Here is a 21724-nt window from a genome sequence, read left to right as displayed (position 1 = left end):
AAATTATATTAGATATGTATACAAAAAGAAAAAACATACTTTGATGAATATTTGTGGAGATAAACATAAACAATCACTTGAAATGAAAAATTAAAATTCATAATTTAAGAATTAATATATTAACATACCATTGTATTGAGCATAGCAGCAAACTCAGGTGGTATATTCCCCACGATATTGGTGAAAATATAAGCCATTGCACTCTTTAAACTTCGAACCTCTTGTTGACTAGTCTCTAATTTTTTCTCCAATTTTTTCACATATTGTACAATAGGTGTACTAGTATTATTGGATGACGAGGGTGTCCCACTGAATTGAGCAGTGGTCCCCAAAACTTGGTTTGGACTAGGACCGAAGCCCAAACCTCGAACTCGGCCTGAATGTTCTTTTCCTAGCACACGAGCAAGTGAATCATTTAAGGAGACTGACTGTGAAGACGTGCCTTGGCTCTCAATCTCAGAAATTTTCTCCTATATGGATTAAAAAACAATATCAATCATAAAAATCTCAAAAAAAGACTTGGGTCTTACTCAAAGGTTTCAATGTCACATTCACCTTTATCATTACATGTCTTTTGAGCAACACACACAAAAAAAAGGTAAGGAAATTGCCACAAGGAAAACTTCAACAAAATATAAGAAAATGTGAAGGGCATTATGTAATTGGTTATAGTACTGCTCACATCTAGACGTAGTCAAAGACTCAAAGCACATGCAAGAATTTTAACAAGAAGTTAAAAACATCCAATCCAGCCAACCAATGCATCAAATCAATATATATATATATGTGCGTGTTAAAAAGCTGGATGATATGAATTAGAAGCCCAAATAAGACCAGGCAAATGCTACCTGGCTGACTGCCTTCCTAATATTGCTTCAAAACTATCCCTTCATCATCTTCAACCTCTCTCATCTAAATTTCCCAACCCTAATTTCAGCTGAAATTGCAGTTTTGAGTTCATTCTCTATTCTTGAACATGTAATCACCATAACATTTCATAAAGAAGAAAATATATTATCCAATCTAAGAACCAATCTAAGAACTAATGAAGTAGGATGACATATTTTGAACAGTTGGAATCTACATGAAAAAAATGTGCTTTGAGTCTAAATTATATATTTTTTAAAATCTGCCTTCAGAATACAAAAAGAAACATTTATATATGATGTCATCAATGAAAGTAAAGCAAGATCGCTACGGGGCAAGCAGCGTAGTTCAAAAATTTTGAACCTTACCCCGATCCCGGCGATTGGATCAACGTCGAAATCAAATCATTCACAAACAAATAAATAAATCTAACCTTTAGATTATCGAGTCGTTCGCGGATTCGAGCCGTCCAAGTGTCCGGCCTCTAACTCGTGATACGCGGCACGCGTCCGTTGGCAAGGAGAGTGGAATAGGAGTGCTAGCTCCTTCTCCTTTGCGCGGCTTGTATATGGACGGTAAAAAAACACCCACGTTTCAAATCGATGCCAAAAGAAACGGGGAAGAGTGAACGGCAATGCGTTTTTCAACTCTTGAAAAACGACACCAAAAATCACCACTATAATGGGCAACCTATAAAAGGATATTTATAATGAAATATCCTAGGGTTTCTAAAACCCTAATGGATTGGGCTAGCCCATTAATTCTAATTTAATTAGAATCATAAGTGGGCTTATTCTAGTCCAACTAGAAATATAATTAAATGGCTCAATCTTTTTATAGGTTAAATAAAATATTATGGCCCGAATCTAATTCAAGCCCAAATATATTTTATTTAATATTTGGCCCAAATCTAATTTGGTCCAAATATAATATTTAATATTTGGCCCAAATCTAATTTAATCCAAATATAATATTTATTTTAATATTTGGCCCAAATCCAATTTAGTCCAAATATAATATTTAATTTAATATTTGGCCCAAATCTAATTTAGTCCAAATATTAACTTAAGCCCAAAAATATTTTATTTCCTATTTGCCACTCCAACAAATAGAAAATCATTAAATTAGAAACTCCTTCCTAATTTAATCAAATGCCATTTTTAGGAAACTCCTTCCATTATGACGACTCCTCGTCATATCGACGTCATTACGTCTATTTGTTCTTTTCCCGTGAGAACCTACGACGGCACAACTTCTTGCCGAAGTGTCCCTCTTAACCATACGTCCACTCTCCTAGTTTAAGCCAGGGACCGTGCCTATTGCGTATGACTCATTAGGCTTCCGAATATGTTGGCAATGTGTCGGTACGAACACATAAGACAAGATTGGCCTCTAGCAAGGCGTCATGCCTACCCAATTATTCAGAAGGATTCATAATCCGCAAATAACCTTTCACGAGCATGGTTACCGTGTAATACGATCCTCTCGTCAATGTATCTTATGTGATCTCAAGTATGGCGATGTGTTGCTTGATAACGATCACATGAGTTTTCTTCGGTCTTCTGGATATCTTCACTTAATAGAAAGTAAATCAATAACTCCTTATTGATCTCTTTTACCATGGCCATGGATTTAAAGTGAATATCCACCGAAGGCGCCTTAGATACATCATTCTCTATCAAGGGATAGACGAGTCCCATCTTGGTTATGCACCCATCTCCATAAGCTTCACGATATGCCCAACGATCGCCCACGTGCAGCCTTTATCTAGGCCCATCGAAACGATGTCAAAGCATATCGGTCTTCTTATGAGATGACTGTGACAACCTCAGGTCCAAGGATTAGTTACACCCATCTCGTATGAGAATTCCATCAACATATAACCAAAATGGATTCTCATGGCAAGTCATGTCCAGTGACACGTTCTCCAACATTGGTCACTTATGTACTTGTCTAGGCATCTCCATGCCTATGAGTGTGAGACCCCCATTGCTATCACATAGCACATACAAGTCTTACTGCAATTGTCAATGTCCATTCTTGACATTGCTACAACTTGGGACGTTTAATGATGTCTAGAAACTGTGATGCATCATCTCACATCTTTATAGATTATTCACAGTATACATCATATGGACTTCTATCTAGTTTCATTCGGTTATTACAATAATAACAAGAAACTAATAGAATGACTTCTTGTGAATTTGAATAACTCTTTATTCAAATAATAACATGATTACAATTGTCAGTGTACAACATGCCCAATCTGATTGGGTCTAGAGCACCTACACTAACAATCTCCCACTTGCACTAGAGCCAATCATTCATGTATCTTATACCTGATGATCGAACATGACTTTCATGTTTCTCCTGGGACAGAGCTTTAGTTAAGGGACTTACGATGTTGTCATTCGTCTATACTTTCTCTACATATGTCACCTCAGCTGATAATCTTCATTATCATATGGTGATGCCGCAATACAAGTTTGGTCCGTTGATGAGACCGTGGTTCCTTCGCTTACGCGATGGCTCTATTGTTGTCCCAATAACTGTTATTGGATCAACAATGCTGGACACCACTTTAAGTTCATCAGAGAACTTACGGATCCATACAACCTCCTTAGCTGCTTCGAAGGTTGTTTATGTATTCGACTTCAGTTGTTGAATCTGCCACTATCTCTTGTTGGAACTCTTCCAACTCATGGCCCAGCCATATAGGCAGAATATGAATTTCGACTATACGTGATTTAAAATCATCATGGTCGAATTGGAAACTGACATCCATGAACCCCTTCATGGTATGCTTTTATTCTCCATATGGCAAAAACATATCTTTAGTGCTTCACAAGTACTTAAGAATGTTTTTCACAGTAATCCAGTGTTTCTCATCTAGATCAGCTTGATATCTACTACATATGCTCAAAGTATATGCGATATCAGGTCCCGTACATAACATGGCATACATGATCGAGCCAATAGCCAAGGCATATTGTGCTCGACTCATCCTATCTCTCTCATCTTGTGTCTTTAAACACATAGCCTTGGAGAGATGTATTCCATGTGACATGGGAAGACTTCTCCTCCTAGAATCTTCCATGCTAAACTTCTTTAGCACCCTGTCAATGTACACGCTATGGGAGAGTGCTAGCAACCTCCTGGATCTATCTCTATAGATCCTTATTCCCAGAATATAGGTTGCTTCTCCCAAATCCTTCATGGAGAAAATATTTTGAAAGCCATATTTTAACTAATTGCATCATGGGAACACCATTCCCTATGAGCAATATATTGTCCACATATAGGACTAAAAGGACTACCACTCTCCCACTAACCTTCTTGTAAACACAAGGATCAAGTTCCCTTTTGTGAAAAATCAAACTTTTTGATCTTTTCATCAAAACATTGATTCTAACTCCGGGATGCTTGTCTTAGTCCACAAATGGACCTTTGCAAGTTGCAAATCTTATTTGCATGTTTATGAGTAACAAAACCGTCAGGCTGTGTCATATACACATCCTCGACCAGGTTTCCTTTAAGGAAAGCTATTTTGTCATTCATCTGTCATAACCCAGAGTCAATGTCAGACATTGCCTCATCATAGATAGTAGGGTCATCGTTCACAACCAGAAGCACATCTCCATGTGCCGAGATGAGAAATCCATATCTCTCTTGCTCGCGACGAACCCTCATCGACCTATGAGGTTCTTGTGTAGAAGGTTGGGGAGTTGACACAACTTCTTGTGTGTGATCTTTCTCGGGTTCCTGGAGGGGAGTATTTATTTGTGGTTCGCCTCGAATCTTATTCGAGCTTAACATTCCTCCCACTAGCCACAGCATCTAAGAATTCCTTCTCAAGGAATACCACATGCTTGGCAACAAAACACCTTTTGTTCACATGGGTGGTAAAAGTAATATCCATTTGGATATCCCACAAACAGATATCTCGTCGATTTGGGTTGTAGCTTATTACTGTCAACACGTTTAACATAAATTTGACAACCCCAAATCTTAAGGAAAGACAAATTTAGCTTCTTTCCTTTCCATATCTTATATGGAGTCTGAGTAACTGATTTACTTGGAACCCTGTTCAAAACAAAGATCGCGGTGAGGAGTGCGTATCCTCAAAATGAAATAGGGAGTTCAGCGCGACTCATCATGGACCAGACCATGTCCAACAAGGTGATATTCCTCCTTTAGACACACCATTCATCTATGATGTTCTAGGTGGAGTCCATTGTGAGAGAATCACATTCTGCTTCAGATGATCTAGAAACTCACTGTTCAAGTATTCACCATCTCGATCTGATCGAAGTACTTTGATACTTTTCTCAGTTTGTTTCTCTACTTCAAATCTGAATTCCTTGAACTTTTCAAAAGCTTCTGATTTGTGTTTCATGAGATACACATAACCAAAACGTGATCTATCATCAGTAAAGGTTATGAAGTAGACATACCCACCTCGAGCCTGGGTGGACATGGGCCCACACACATCAGTGTGCACAAGCTCTAGCACTTCTGTGGCCCTCTCTCCATTTCCTTTAAAAGGAGATTTAGTCATCTTACCAAGTAAACAAGATTCGCAAGCACCATATGATTCATAATCAAATGTGCTAAGGTATCCATTTTTATACAAATTGGATATGCGACTCTCATTTATATGGCCAAGGCGACAATGCCATAAATAAGTGCTATTTAAATCATCTGATTTAAGTCGCTTAGTATTTATGTTACTGATAGGAGTATCAACATCAAGGACATACAAACCATTACATATTGTTGCTTTACCATAAAACAACTCATTTTTATAAAACGAACAACTATTGTCCTTTAAATAAAAATGAATATCCATCCTTGTCAAACAAGAATTAGAAATTATACTCCTAGTCAAACTAGGATTGTAGTAATAGTTATGTAACTCTAATACAAGCCCTGTGGATAATATCAATAAATAGGTCCCTACAACTAATGGAACAACTCTTGATCCATTTCTCATGTGTAGGTACACTTCTCCCATTATTAATCTCCTCGTACTCTTAAGCCCATACACAAAAGTGTAAATATGAGCACTAGATCCAGCATCTAATACCCATGTGGACTGATCAGAAGTAGATAGATTAATTCCAATAACATAAATACCTGAAGTGCCCTGAGTAGAACTCTTCTTACTCTACACCTCTCGGTTTATCATAGTGGAAATAGATCGCATCCTATTTACCCTTTTAGGTTTTGGTCTTCTGGACTTTTCCAGATTGTGCTATGGAAGAACTTTTCTTCCTTTTGGCTTTCTTACTCTTGGGCTTGCCCTTGTGCGCCTTGGGCCCTTCAACTAAGAGAACACTTCCCTTGGCCTATAATCAATTTTAAGCTCGGTCTCCCTTAGTATGGACAGCTACTCTCCAAGAGTCTTATCCATAACTTTTAGGGAGGGATTGTAGCACCAAGTCTGGGGTAAGTTTCTGCATCCATACCCAAGTTTAGCTCTGGCAACCTATTGATAAAACATACCATCTCCATGACATGCTTCTCAACAGATGATCCTTGAGCCTAGCCATGATCTCATAGGCATCATAACTCTTATGTGGCGACCTATGTTTCGGGGTCATGGCAACCAAGATGATATACCAAGCGATGATCATATCACCCTTGTGCATCGCCTAGGCCTTATGTGCTACTATTTCCTTAACTGGTGGCTTCGTAAGAAGATAGCTCTCTATCGCATAAAGAATCTTATCATACGTGAAGACTATCCTCAAGATGATCTCCCAGTCATAGAAATTAGTCTCATTGAAGGTATAATTTCCCTCGAGTGTCGATCTTATCGACATGTTTCCAGACATTCTGGATCAACAACTGAATAGAGATATTATTATAATCATATTGAATTACGAAATCATAAATTGCAAGAAGTAACATTTTATGATTGCTCCCACTATTTTCTACGAGTTTGCCACCCTCTAGACATAACTCGGGAAATCCCGTTGGAAGATTTCCTAGTGAGCTAGGATCCCATCTCCCCTCGCACAACCTTGAGTGACTCAACAAATTGTGTTAGGATCGATTAGGTAGGTACTTGCTACCAATTGCATCTCCATGCAACTCCTAGATTCATTGGGTTGACAACTCCTTGCCAAGCACATCTTATGTGACTCCCAATCTTTGCCTCTATACTCAGTAAGGCCTTGAGTGACTCAACAAACCCCACTTTTCTAGTTAAGTCGGACCCATCATTCAGGGACATCTCATGGCCCATGAAGCATAGGAATCATAGGTGACACATGACCTTGAGTGACTCAACAAATCAAGTGCCAGCTAGAAACCTAATGCTTCATAATGATGGAAGGCAAGTTGGCTTAATATTAATGAGGGATTTATTATTTATTTATTTAGGTCTCATCACATGCAATTAATCAAATTAATAATGCATAATAACCGACTCAAACCGGTGTATGGTATGGATAACTACGGCTAGCCCCCTCGAGCCATAGAAGGAAAGCTAGCGGGTCAAACCTAGGTGAAGAATCACATCTTGCTTCATAAGCACATTCTTCAAGCCTTCATTGGTCTTCGAATCTTGTCTTCAATTTGGCTCCATCTCTTGCTCTTCATACAAACTACAACTATCGATGCTCTATTCTATTCTACATACATTACATAGAATCAGAAACCCCGAGTTACATTCGGGGGGAGTGAGATGAGAAGAGAATGTACATTAGAGTATAAGAGAAGCAGGACACGCAGGCCCTATTTCAAAAACCAAATTTACAAGCATTCATTCCCAACATAAAATAAATGGTCGACTCGATCCATACCATACACCCATGCAATCAATCTAATTGATTCATTTAGATTATGTTAATTAATTGTCGCATCTATTTCAATCTTAATGAAACGCTTTCAATAAATTGAAAAATTTGTATGATTTTGGAAAAACAAAATTGTTTTAATTGTGTTGGGCTTGGGCTCCATCAATTAGTCTAACTAACAAGGCTCAACAGGCCTTGGATCAACCAATGTATGTCCAACATACACTAGCAGCCCAATAATTAAAAATAAACCAATTAACGGCCCTGACCCAATTTTAATCACCGCCCATAAGTGTCATACACTCATGGATCGGATAAAAATAATAAAAATAGCCAAACAATTTGGCCGGGCCCCACCAAAGAGAACGGAACGCACTGGGCCACCGAAGGGTCGGCCCGGATGCTTCACGGGGACCCCCGGGAAGGGTCAAACCGAAGCCCGAGGGAGCGGGAGGGGCCGGGAGGCGGTTGGGCAGCATGTCAAACATGCTGCCAGGCCTGGGCGCGCATGGGGCGCCCATGGGCCGCGCCTGGGCGCGCTGGGCCCGCTTGGGCCGCGCCTGGCGCGCCCGGCCGCGCGGCAGGGGCCGCTGGGGGCGAGCGCGGCCCACTGGGGCCGCGCGGGGCGCGCAAAGGCCGTGCGCGGGTAGCTGGGGGCCGCGCGGGCCGCGCAAGGCCGCGCGCGGATCGCGCGTTGCACCCGCGGGTCGCGCCCGCGCGCGGCCGCGCCTTGCGCGCGCGCGCGGCCGCCCATGAGGGCCCTGCGCGCGCGCGGCCGCGCCGGGGGCTCATGCGCGCGCGTGCGGCTGCACCTGGGCGCGCCATGCGCGCGCATAGCCGCGCCTCAGCGCGCACGGCCGCGCCTGGCCGGGCCCTGCGCGCGCCCAAGCCGCCCCAGGCCATGCCCAGCGCACGCGGGCCCCGCTTGGCCGCGTCTTTCGACGCCCCGGTGCATCCGTATGCACCCCGAACCCCGTTTTGCCCTTTTTCGTGTCATACACGATCTTTTGCCCTTCACCCAAAAACGTTTTGCAATCCAAAAATACAAACGCAACAATCATTTAATTATTTCACAAATAACAACATAACCGAATCCGCACGTAAGGAATTGAAATATTTCGACGATGGCTCTGATACCACTGAAAGTAAAGCAAGATCGCTACGGGGCAAGCAGCGTAGTTCAAAATTTTTGAACCTTACCCCGATCCCGGCGATTGGATCAACGTCGAAATCAAATCATTCACAAACAAATAAATAAATCTAACCTTTAGATTATCGAGTCGTTCGTGGATTCGAGCCGTCCAAGCGTCCGGCCTCTAACTCGTGATACGCGGCACGCGTCCGTTGGCAAGGAGAGCGGAATAGGAGTGCTAGCTCCTTCTCCTTTGCGCGGCTTGTATATGGACGGTAAAAGAACACCCACGTTTCAAATCGATGCCAAAAGAAACAGGGAAGAGTGAACGGCAATGCGTTTTTCAACTCTTGAAAAACGACACCAAAAATCACCACTATAATGGGCAACCTATAAAAGGATATTTATAATGAAATATCCTAGGGTTTCTAAAACCCTAATGGATTGGGCTAGCCCATTAATTCTAATTTAATTAGAATCATAAGTGGGCTTATTCTAGTCCAACTAGAAATATAATTAAATGGCTCAATCTTTTTATAGGTTAAATAAAATATTATGGCCCGAATCTAATTCAAGCCCAAATATATTTTATTTAATATTTGGCCCAAATCTAATTTGGTCCAAATATAATATTTAATATTTGGCCTAAATCTAATTTAGTCCAAATATAATATTTATTTTAATATTTGGCCCAAATCCAATTTAGTCCAAATATTAACTTAAGCCCAAAAATATTTTATTTCCTATTTGCCACTCCAACAAATAGAAAATCATTAAATTAGAAACTCCTTCCTAATTTAATCAAATGCCATTTTTAGGAAACTCCTTCCATTATGACGACTCCTCGTCATATCGACGTCATTACGTCTATTTGTTCTTTTCCCGTGAGAACCTACGACGGCACAACTTCTTGCCGAAGTGTCCCTCTTAACCATACGTCCACTCTCCTAGTTTAAGCCAGGGACCGTGCCTATTGCGTATGACTCATTAGGCTTCCGAATATGTTGGCAATGTGTCGGTACGAACACATAAGACAAGATTGGCCTCTAGCAAGGCGTCATGCCTACCCAATTATTCAGAAGGATTCATAATCCGCAAATAACCTTTCACGAGCATGGTTACCGTGTAATACGATCCTCTCGTCAATGTATCTTATGTGATCTCAAGTATGGCGATGTGTTGCTTGATAACGATCACATGAGTTTTCTTCGGTCTTCTAGATATCTTCACTTAATAGAAAGTAAATCAATAACTCCTTATTGATCTCTTTTACCATGGCCATGGATTTAAAGTGAATATCCACCGAAGGCGCCTTAGATACATCATTCTCTATCAAGGGATAGACGAGTCCCATCTTGGTTATGCACCCATCTCCATAAGCTTCACGATATGCCCAACGATCGCCCACGTGCAGCCTTTATCTAGGCCCATCGAAACGATGTCAAAGCATATCGGTCTTCTTATGAGATGACCGTGACAACCTCAGGTCCAAGGATTAGTTACACCCATCTCGTATGAGAATTCCATCAACATATAACCAAAATGGATTCTCATGGCGAGTCATGTCCAGTGACACGTTCTCCAACATTGGTCACTTATGTACTTGTCTAGGCATCTCCATGCCTATGAGTGTGAGACCCCCATTGCTATCACATAGCACATACAAGTCTTACTGCAATTGTCAATGTCCATTCTTGACATTGCTACAACTTGGGACGTTTAATGATGTCTAGAAACTGTGATGCATCATCTCACATCTTTATAGATTATTCACAGTATACATCATATGGACTTCTATCTAGTTTCATTTGGTTATTACAATAATAACAAGAAACTAATAGAATGACTTCTTGTGAATTTGAATAACTCTTTATTCAAATAATAACATGATTACAATTGTCAGTGTACAACATGCCCAATCTGATTGGGTCTAGAGCACCTACACTAACAATCAAACCCTATTTAGAAGCAAACAATGAAAATTAAAATAAAAACTAATTAGGAAATTCAATCAAATTACCAATTGTTAATTTTTTAAATTGTACCGTGTTGTTGAAGAGGCAATATATAGGAGTCTGATGACATGCAAAACAGTAGTAGGCCAAAAATGCAACTCAAGTTTTCTTTGGTGAGGTTTCAAATCCTTAACATGGAAAACATCATTAGTATTCATGTCATAAGATCAAACATGTATTGATCTATATGGATATGAACCATGAGATAATCATCTTGATTCTAGTCCCTAGCTGTAGTGCACATCAATAACAAGTTTATGATCAACATTACTTGTCGCTGTGTTTTGCTTGATCTTGACATGGAAATCATGGATGTTTATCTAAATTTTACTAAAATCAAGAGTTGACTTTCCTAAATTCCAAATCCCTAGATTTAGGTTCTTCTTCATGCATCCTAATATAGTTATATGTATTATTTATCATGGTAGTTGTTATGCCATTTTATTCCTCTATTCTCCCTCGTGGTCTGAGACTAAAAATTAAAGCAATGAACCTCAAGTTTAATCAAACTTACAAGCCTGCTGATGCAAAGTCTAGATAACTCAATGAATGTATTCTTTCTCATTAAAGCACTGATTTTTGTTTATAAACCTCCTATATTTTTCCTGAAGGTTGTGGACTGCTTGATTAAATTGATAGGTCCCAATGGTGGTGAAATTTGTGATAATGCCTCTATATTTTTGGCTTGTGATACAGTCATGAATTTGCTTTTGAAGGTAGTATACTATATTACAGACTCGCAGATCTCTGTAAATTTTGTAGTTGTTTCTAGAAGATATTGCTGATATTTGTATTTCTTTTATGAATAGAGTGAAGAAATCGATGTTCCATTAGATGGTGATTATTTTGTTCATCTGTTGGGAACATTGTCATATTGGGCAGGTATCTGTTCAGTCACTGCATTTAAAAATTGCTTGGTTTCTGAATATTGACTGGAAGACTTGGTTCCCAAAATATCTTACTATTTAATCTTTTCTTTTTTTATTACTGCTTGCCTTCATTACTTCAGATTCCATCTTTTAAATGATATCTGCTATTGTGAAACAGAAAGTAAGCCAATAGGAAGAAACCTTTCCTGTATTCACCCTGTATGGGGTTTTAGTGAGCTGTGGGGTATGGGAAGGCATCTCTAAGGTTGTTTTTCTTCATTTAAGAGTGAATTTTCCCATATTCTTTTGAGCATGCTTTTAGATCAAGAAAACTTGTGCTTGATTCTGAAACTAATGTTGACTTTTATTAAAAAATTAAAGTTCAAGAAGAATGTAATGCAATGGTAAGACTCTTATTGATTACACCTCTCAAAAGACATGAGTTATTTATTACCCAACTTGAGGATAATTGTTACCTGATTTTCGTAACTCATAAGCTTCCTGTTTTTAAGGCCCAGGTGGATGTTTGTGTCTACTAGAAATGGCAATAGCCTGATTGTGTTGAATTATATCAGATCATACGCAGCTTCCTGTTTTTAAGCTTCCTATTTTTTAGTATATGTATGTTTTCTGCTAACAAGTTCAACTAAACTTATAACTCATTTACTAATAAAGCATAATATAGATAAAAGCTTCTTCTATGATTCAAAAAGTGGAACGGTTATGATACAAAAAAAACTTACGCTTATAGTTCGTGCTCCTTCATTCACAAAAGATCCATCTTTCTTCTTATGCGTCGCAATGTATAATAAACCCCTACTCACAGGCTGGCCACTCTCAATTTCCTATAATTTAGAACAATTTCACATAAATATTAGTTGATGTTAGAATAAAAAATTCATATTAAGGATAAATTTTTGCAATATTACCATCTCATATTTTTTCCTTGCTAGACTCTTCGACCCTCCTGTGTGTGGAATTGTCAATTTGAATCGATTTTCAGCATTTTTTTGACATATCTCCTAGATATCCAACAAAAACATCATTAGTTTAATCTTAACCACTTAGTCGTATAAATATTAGTAATCTTATAAGCAAGATTAGTAACATCACCTTAGTCTTATCTCGTGCACGATAGTTAATAAAACTTGCCCATTAGTCTTGAGATATTCCCGGTGGATGCTTTGTAATATTTGCTTCTCGACCAATATTGGGATCATACCACTCATGGTATAATTTACATCTATTGTCCTTCCATTTCTTCCCAATGTTCTTCAAAATAAAATTTTTAACAGGCCCCTCGTCAACATTAAATTTTTCCTTCAAAAAACAACAATATTAGTTACAATAACATATTCAAAAAATATATCAAAAAATACAATATTAGTTAATTACCATGATTCTATTTTTGTAAATTTCTTCTTTGTATGTCTTTGGTACTTTGTGCCAACTTTCATAATTGATAGGAAAAGCAACAAAATTAGAGGCTAATTCTCCTAAAATCCCTCCAAGAAGTCCAGCTGGATCTCCAATTGGTTGGAATGATTCATTGAACTCTAACATAACACGCCTTCCACATACTAGTAACCAAACATCTTTAACCCTTAGTTTTTCCTGTTTTATAAGCCCTTCTTCATCTGTCAATCAAAATACATATACCTAATTTAATAATTAATGCAAGTATATAATAATTACATGCAATTTAAATATTTTGTGCATACCTATCACATTAACTGTCCAGTAACGACGTGATGTAGACGAGGCTGTCGATGGAATATCGTGAGAGAGATGTGGGGTGGATGATTCTGATGGAGTCTGCCTAGATCCTGGAGGTTGTGATGGGGCATGGCCAGATAATGGAGGTTGCGGTGGAGTTGGGGAGGATGCTATAGGTTGTGGTGGAGCTGGGGATGATGCTGGGGGTTGTGGTGGAGTTGACAATGATGCTGAAGCATGTGTGGGAAGTGAGGCATCTCCACCTAAATCAGTAATGCCTGTCTTTCTTAGACGTTTCTTCCTAATCATGGCTGCAATTTTTTATACATGAGAAAAACATGCACATATATATAAAGCAAAGCAAAAAAAATAATAATAATAATAATAATAAAGGAGAAGGAGAAACATAATAATAAGCGACGTAAAATGCAATATAATTTTCTACATTTAAGAGTGTGTAATGACCGTTAGATGATTACATGATTTTAAAAGTGTTTTTTTAAACTAAATCACTAATCATAATTTGACTATTTCTTAAAGTATAATAAAATCATTAACCTCCTTTTATCTTAAATTTGAATAATAATAATGTTATAAAGAGCAACCTAGCTATTTGTAAGCCCCTTGGGACAAAGAGGTCTCATTAAAGCAGGGATAATCTCTTTTAAATCAAATCTCGTGTCATTTGGACTATCTCTTTTGAGTTTGAACATGTATGTTTGTGGTACGTGTGAGCACAGTAAATTTAAGATAAACTACAGAACATGCAATGGATGGCTACAGTACCTCTTGGTGGCCCATGAAGTACTAGCTACACTCTGATATGAAAATTACCCTACCAAGTACTGCTACTATGTCCTCTACAACTAGGGTTCAAATTTCTTGAGACTAAGTCATAAAGATTTTTGTATGTTTACCTGGTGCACATGGTTCTTAGGTAATTGCACTCACCCACGGCACAATTGGAGTAGTGGCTGCAGGTTCTCGTCTACCAGTGTGGTTACTAGTGAAATGCCATAAATTGAAGTCCAGCAAGTAATCAAGAGAAGAACACAAGTTCAATCCTTATGATCACAATTTGGAACTGTTCTGGATGAAATTAATGGAAAACAGAGCCCACACTTACATAACATATATATGAATCCAAGATTGCTAATTAGTAATTACAGATGAAAGAAAGTCTTGACTGCATTGCTTATCCTTCAAATGCAGTCACAAGAAAACATCCTCAACAGTTTGAACATGTAAGGTTTCATTAGGTTAGCTTGTATTCGAATGTGCTACTTCTTCCCAGTCTACATTGACCAACTGCCATGAAAATAGCTATGTTTGTGTCCTAAGCAGTTATGTATTTATTGTCTAATTAGTCTAAACCCTTCTAGTAAGACATGTGAGGTGATGGTGAAAAAAAAATCTTAAACCTTTATGTTGTGTTTGCTTATTATATTGTTGTTACCACTTCTCTATTGGTACCTCTTAGACGTTTCTTCCTAATCATGGCTGCAACTTTTTATAAATGATAAAAACATGCACGTATAGATAAAGCAAAACAAAATGAAAGGCTAACAACAATATAATAAGCAAAGTAAAATGTAATATAATATTCTACATTTGCATTAATTAAATCCATAGAATTACATATCCTCATCATCCTCATCATCAACATTTTCAACATTAGGCATTGGATCATCATCTATTTGTCCTCTTGCAAGTGACATAATTCCAGTATCATTAGGAAAAAATAACCCTAAGTCTTGTGTTTGATATGGCTCGTTCTCATAGAATGTCTCTTCAGTGTCTTCACCCATATCATACAAATCTCTTGGTTTTAAATGTACAACAGCACTCCAATCCTTTTCTACAACATCTTCAACATAGTACACTTGTTGTGCTTGTGAAGCTTCAATATAAGGTTCATCTTCTTCACGTTCACCAGTATGTGTCAATCGAGAGAAATTCACTAAAGTAAACTGCAAAGCATCTTGTCTGATCCCTCTATCAGTTATGGTATTGGCCCATTTACACTTAAATAGAATAATCCTGAATCGACCATAGTAATTAATCTCGATTATATCTACCAATTTTCCATAATAATTAACATCTCCATTAATTGGGTTGTTGTCACTGATTCTAGAATGACTTCTTGTTCCAGAAATCACAAAAACTCCACTGTTTTGAGTTTTCAAGCTATGTTCTCGTTCCATAGTTCGAAATTTGAATCCATTGACATTATATGCACTAAATCGTCTGGCACGTTGAAGTGGCCCTTGTGCAAGGAACTTAAGATCATCTGAATGGGATTCATTTTCATCATTCATAATCTAAAATGAAACAAAAGGAAATCGATAAGTACAATTTTTCATGATTGAAATATTGTTCTTAATAAAATATATCAATGGTAAACCTACACGCTTAGAGAACCAATCAACAAATTCCCGATGTACTGTTCTTTCAATCTCTATAGTTGATCGTGTTCGATTCCTGAGCCTTCTCTTGGTTATCTCTCTAAATTCCCTATATAAAATTAAGTCATTAACGCAACAAGATAGGAAAATAAGGGATTTTGATAAATTATATATCTTTTATGTACGAACTCACTTCACAAACCGATCGACTAGTTCTGAATTCATCAACACATATCTGTGTGCTTGTCGTTTCTCAATATGAGTAAGGTTGAAATATGAAGTACTCCCAACTGATTTCCCTATTTCAGTAAAAAACATTGAAACTTGAGACGATTCATTGTTTGTCGTTTGATCATCAACACGTCCAAGCTGGTTGAATCTTATCTCAATGCCCTCCAACTATCTTGAACAAAAGGTCAAACATTCTTCAGCCAAATAACCTTCAGCAATGGAACCTTCTGGTTGTGCCCTGTTACGTACATAGGACTTCAAATGTCCCAAGTATCTAAAGTAAAAAAACACAATTAGAAAATAGTGTTATACATATATACCTTCAAATCCAATGGCAAATAGCAATTACGATATATAGAATATTTACCTTTCTATAGGATACATCCATCGATAATGTACTAGGCCTCCAAGCTTCAGTTCATTCACTAAATGCACAACCAAATGAACCATGACTGTAAAGAACCCAGGCGGAAAAAGCATTTCCATATGGCATTGTGTGAGAATGACTCGACGTTGGAGCTTGTCAAAGTCTAGAGGATTCAACACCTTGCCACATATTTGCCTAAATATTGAGCACAAATCAACTAAAATGGCAGACACTTGGTTAGGCAACACATTTCTAATTGATATTGGTAGCAGTTGCTCCATAAGAATATGTGAATCATGACTTTTCAAACCAAATATCTTCCGATGCTTTAGATCAATACACCTAGCAATGTTACTTGAGTAACCATCAGGCACTAAAACATTCTTCAAAGTTGTAAGGAATACATCTTTTTGGGCATTTGACATTGTAAATAAAGTAGGTCGATACTGTCCATTTTCATTTGGCCAAAGATCACTTCTTACGCCCATCTCTTTCAAGTCTTTTCGAGCATTGAGATTATCTTTTGTTTTTCCACTTTCATTGAGAATGGTGTACAAGACATTATCACACACATTCTTCTCAATGTGCATAACATCAAGGTTATGGTGCAACAAGTTGTACTCCCAATAAGGAAGTTGGAAAAATATACTTTTCTTTCTCCATTGTTGACAACCACTTTCTACATTATTTTTTTGGTGAGTTCTTTTTCTGTTATCTTCAACCTCCATCCCTTTCCCAAATGTAACATGAACATTTTCCAACTGCTTGCATATCTCTAAACCTAATAGTGCCACTGGTGGATTCCTAAACTCTGTATTACCATCAAAGTGAACACGGTTAAACCTGAATCTATGATTTGGCTCTAAAAATCGACGATGACCCATAAAACTCCACTTTCTACTATGAGGTAGACGATGGGCAACAGTGTCAAAATTACAAGTTGGACAAGCTGACCAGTGTGTGTGTTCCACCCAGATAAATTACCAAGCCCAGGAAAATCACTAATTGTCCACATCAATGCAGCGCGCATATTAAACATTTGATTGAGTGAAGCGTCAAATGTATCCACACCACCATCCCACAAATCCTTCAAGTCTTTAATCAAGGGTTGTAAGTAAACATCGATATCATTCCCTGGCATTTGCTTTCCCGGAATGATCATTGAAAGGATGAAGGAAGTCTGCTTCATACACATCCAAGGGGGTAAGTTGTACGGTATAAGAATCACAGGCCAAATGCTATAGTTGGTACTCAAAGTTCTGAAAGGATTAAAGCCATCACTAGCTAACCCAAGCCTAACATTCCGTGGATCTGATGCGAATTCAAGGTGTGTTTCATCGAATCTCTTCCACGCCTCAGAGTCTCTTGGGTGCCTTATCAAGCCATCTTTGTTACTATCCACAGAATGCCACCTCATATGTTCAGCAGTTTTAGAAGACATAAATAACCTTTGCAAACGTGGTTTAAGTGGAAAGTACCGTAAAACTTTGACAGGTTTCTTTTTTCTTTTCTTGCCCCCACTAGACATGTTCGTCGGGTTACCTTTCCTACTTTGTTTCCATCTTGATGTGTTACATACTTTGCATGTCTCCCTACTTTCATATTCTCCCCAATACAACATACAGTCATTTGGACATGCATGCATTTGACTGTAATTAAGACCAAGCTTGGTAATTAATTTCTTCGCCTCATAAAAAGAATCAGGAATCTTTGCATGTTCGAAGGCAGCTTTTAACAATTCTAAAATCATAGACATTGCTTTGTTACTCAATCCGCACAAGCACTTGATGTGATATAGTTTTACTAGGAATGATAATTTCGAGTACTTCGTACATCCTTCATACAATGCTTGATTTCCATCCCTAACTAGATCGTAAAATGCCTTAGCTTCCTCATTAGGTCCTTGATTCAATTCTGGCATCCTTTCTTCACCTTCATGTACTGGTTGATGCGAGGTCTAGGCTTCTACATTCACATGGTCCCTAGATATCCCAAAAGCATCGTTGATCATATTGTGTATTGGATCATGACTGTATAAGGGATTTTGTATCGAGGGTGTGCTATTAGAAGTTTCCCCTGTAGTTGACTCCCCATGCCAAAACCAAGTAGTGTATGTGGTTGGAAACCCTCTACAAATCAAATGATCATACACCATTGCTCTGGTCTCCCAATTTCTAAAAACACAATCAGGACAAGGACATTTGATTTTGCCTTCAACAGACCGATGGGCAAAGGCAAATTCCAAAAATCCTTGCACTCCTTCCTGAAATTCATGTGTATTTCGTGGCTTTGTAATCCAAGACTTATCCATGCAGCTAAAACAGAGCTTGTAGCTTGTATTCTGCTTCTCTAATCTACACCTCAATATGCAAAACATTACATCCATATTAGTTTTAAGATGCGTACTTCATACATAAAAGGCATTTAAAAACTACAACAATTTTCCAATAGAGACCCTAATTATTGTCACTCTATAAGACACTAATTAAATACGCAAATTAAGTTTTGAATCAAATATTAGTTTTTGTGCGTAACTTTTTGTTAATAAAGATCATTACAATCGTGCTACTAAGCGTATATAATATACTCACAACTTTAATTATGTGTGTGTGTGTGTGTGTGTGTGTGCAGCAATTGCATTGTCATCAAAGTGCATGTGCTTGAACAAAAAATGTTTCTGGTTCTGCTGCTGCAACATTCCAAATCTATTTTATCGGCGCATTGTCTGCTTGTTAATGTTTTTTGGAGGGAAAACATTTGCAGTGATCAATTAACTAAAGTCCCCTTTCACTTCCAGAATTCATACAATCCCTAAAGTTAATTTGCATAGACTGATTAATTATGCATCTATAATGCTCATTAGGTTCATTTCTATAACTTAATTCAGATCAAACATTTTCTATGTATGGAAACATTTTATGTGTATCTGATCAAATCTCTGATTCGATGTTTAATTTTAAATTCAAAATTACGAGATGGAAAATAAGTTAAAATAATTTTTTATAAGGAATTAATATGGCATTAATTAGGAAGTAAATTTTCCAGACTTTCTGCACATATATTTAGAGGGGAAATATATTTATATAAGATGAAGTATATATATCTAATATAACAAGGTATACACACACAGATTTGTTTTAATTAATTTGTATGGAAAGATAGCTGGCAAATTCCAGTAGAAGATGAGGTACGCTTTTATGTTTTTACATTTCTTCATAATGATATTAATGCAAAATTTAGTCATGTATGCATCACAAACAGTAAAGAGCTGGGCAATAGATATCAATGCCTTTGTACTCTGGCATAGTTAAATGAAGTAATTGAAATTTGGCTTCTTTACAGAGTGGCAAGCCATGCAGTACTTATAGCATTTCTTATGCCATGATATCTGAAAGGGGATCGATAGATTAAAAAAAAAAAAAAAGCTTCATATATATTTTTTTAATTATTATAGGTGATCAAGTTCTTAATTTATTCACAGCCGTTCTTTTTACCATAATTTCACAGCCGTTCTTTACCAAAGTGGAGGGGGGGGGGCGCTCCCAATCATCATAGAGTTAACTGTGTTTCTCTTTTCATTTATCCAAATTACCTTAACTGTGTTTCTCACATTTCATTTCATATTCAACAAACACCATTTTGAAAATGAATTTGACATCCTAAAACAATGACAACTTAAGAAAAGACAAACATACATATGTGTGTGTGGGTGGGTATGGTATGAATGAGTGGATATAATCTGCAGTCCATATCCAAACAACACCAGGTCCACATCAAATGGACATAAAATACAAGAGCAAGACAGTTGGACGGCCACTTGAGTGAGAGGTACTGAGCTTAAGTGAGAACCTAATTATCGGTATAATTATTATATAGGGTAAACCATGTTTATTTTATACTATCATTAATCATCTTTAGATCGATGGATTTGATGATTTGACTAAACATCCTTGTTTAGTTTTTGCAGGGACAAAATTAGGCACGTCTCAATAACAAATACTAGGACTCTTAAAAGACAATCAATTAATATACCAAGATCTTCTCTCTTATATTAAAATCGAACTAACCTGAGGAACCGCGAGAGGCGAGAGCGAGTCAGCGACTGCGAGAGGCGAGAGCGAGCGCAAGCGACGGCGGGCGAGGGGCCGAGGGTGAGTGCAATCGACTGCGAGCGAGGGGCCGAGGGCGAGTGCGAGCGACGGCGAGCGAGGGGAGGGCGAGAGCGAGCGAGCGAGGGGCCGAGGGCGAGCTCGAGCGAGGAGAGGGCAAGAGCGAGCGAGGGTCCGAGGGCTAGCGACGGCGGGCGAGCGGCCGAGGGCGAGAGCGAGCGAGGGGAGGGCGAGAGCGAACGAGGGGGCGAGGGCTAGCGACGCGAGGGAGAAGGAGAGACAGAGATCAAGAAGGGTTCGCAGAGAGAGAGAGAGAGAGAGAGTAAAATTGGGGGAGGGAATTTGGGAATTTGGGAAATTGGGGGTGCCTTGGCGCAGGCGGGTAATGGGAAATTGGGGGAGGGAATTTGGTATTTTTAGTTAAGTAATTTATTTTATTTTTTAATTAATTATTTAACTATGACATTTAAAGTAATTATATTTAATATACATAATTTAATATAAAAAATTAATATTGTTGACTAATATATATTTTTAAATAATATAAAAATATTAAATTTAATTATGTGTAAAACTTAATTCATATTAGACATTATCTGAAAAAAAGATTAAAAAATTATTAAAAGAGTGTAAAACTTAATTCACGGATTAAGCCTGGTCAAGTTCTTTTGGATTAAGCCCAATTAAGTTTTTTAAAACTTACACTATTGCAAGCCATCTAAGCGTTGACTACAAAGAACTCAGTGGTTGTGGCTATGGTTGTGACAAGAGACATTTGAAATAAAGAGGGAGTTAAAAGAAAAAATTGAAAAGGAAGTGACCATGCCATGGATTTGGGGAAGTGACCGGCTGTCTGTCTCGCCAACTGTCTCTCTGATAGTGGTTATGATACTTGTGAGATGATGGGGGATGGGATGGTTTCGGGGAGAAAATATGTTGAGTATTTGATCTCAACCATTGACACTGTTGGTGTTTTTATAAACTTCATGTCACGACCATATGAATTTAAATTAATTCATATATATTTATGATTAATCAAACATTGTAATGCTTAATTAATCAAACACAACACAATGCAATGCATTTATTGATTAATCAACACACAATATAGATAAAGATAATACTAAATATATTATTAATCAAAGTCATGTTTGATGTATACTATATATAGAGAGATTCTTGTATATTATATAGAGAAATGTACATTCTG

At 37.9% G+C, this 21724-nt stretch overlaps 2 protein-coding genes and 1 long non-coding RNA gene across 4 annotated transcripts; all 3 read right to left on the bottom strand.

Annotated features, from left to right (window-relative positions):
- Nucleotides 1-327: 327 nt before the first annotated feature.
- On the bottom strand, nucleotides 328-12997 carry LOC127791005 (uncharacterized). Of its 2 annotated transcripts, XR_008020844.1 has the most exons (4): nucleotides 12800-12997; nucleotides 12616-12708; nucleotides 12430-12531; nucleotides 328-470 (listed from the first exon to the last, which is right to left on the bottom strand). It is a non-coding gene; the product is annotated as an uncharacterized LOC127791005 (long non-coding RNA). The 2 variants fall into 2 exon arrangements; XR_008020843.1 differs by lacking the exon at nucleotides 12800-12997 and having other exon boundaries at nucleotides 12616-12784.
- Nucleotides 12996-20577, bottom strand: LOC127790948 (uncharacterized). Its single transcript, XM_052320683.1, has 4 exons — nucleotides 20473-20577; nucleotides 13408-13713; nucleotides 13138-13323; nucleotides 12996-13006 (listed from the first exon to the last, which is right to left on the bottom strand). The coding sequence occupies exons 2-4, from the start codon at nucleotides 13709-13711 to the stop codon at nucleotides 12996-12998; spliced, it is 501 nt and encodes a 166-aa protein (XP_052176643.1). The 5' UTR covers nucleotides 13712-13713; nucleotides 20473-20577.
- Nucleotides 15997-17933, bottom strand: LOC127790947 (uncharacterized). Its single transcript, XM_052320682.1, has 4 exons — nucleotides 17390-17933; nucleotides 16406-17216; nucleotides 16248-16312; nucleotides 15997-16106 (listed from the first exon to the last, which is right to left on the bottom strand). Exons 1-4 carry the CDS (start codon nucleotides 17931-17933, stop codon nucleotides 15997-15999), a joined length of 1530 nt encoding a protein of 509 aa, XP_052176642.1.
- Nucleotides 20578-21724: the final 1147 nt, after the last annotated feature.

The sequence above is a fragment of the Diospyros lotus genome, chromosome 14 (genome assembly GCF_014633365.1).
Source record: "Diospyros lotus cultivar Yz01 chromosome 14, ASM1463336v1, whole genome shotgun sequence".
Taxonomy (NCBI): domain Eukaryota; kingdom Viridiplantae; phylum Streptophyta; class Magnoliopsida; order Ericales; family Ebenaceae; genus Diospyros; species Diospyros lotus.
This window is presented reverse-complemented; position numbering and strand designations above follow the sequence as displayed.

What these genes read in the sequence shown, in the direction of transcription:
- LOC127790948 (XM_052320683.1), bottom strand. Translation starts at nt 13,711, where the DNA reads ATGATTAGGAAGAAACGTCTAAGAAAGACAGGCATTACTGATTTAGGT. An exon ending in CTGGACAGTTAATGTGATAG is followed by an intron (nt 13,324 to 13,407) that starts GTATGCACAAAA and finishes TTTGATTGACAG; the next exon opens with ATGAAGAAGGGCTTATAAAA.
- LOC127790947 (XM_052320682.1), bottom strand. Translation starts at nt 17,933, where the DNA reads ATGTCTAGTGGGGGCAAGAAAAGAAAAAAGAAACCTGTCAAAGTTTTA. An exon ending in TAGTGATTTTCCTGGGCTTG is followed by an intron (nt 17,217 to 17,389) that starts GTAATTTATCTG and finishes ATGGTAATACAG; the next exon opens with AGTTTAGGAATCCACCAGTG. An exon ending in AGAAGGTTCCATTGCTGAAG is followed by an intron (nt 16,107 to 16,247) that starts GTTATTTGGCTG and finishes TTACTGAAATAG; the next exon opens with GGAAATCAGTTGGGAGTACT.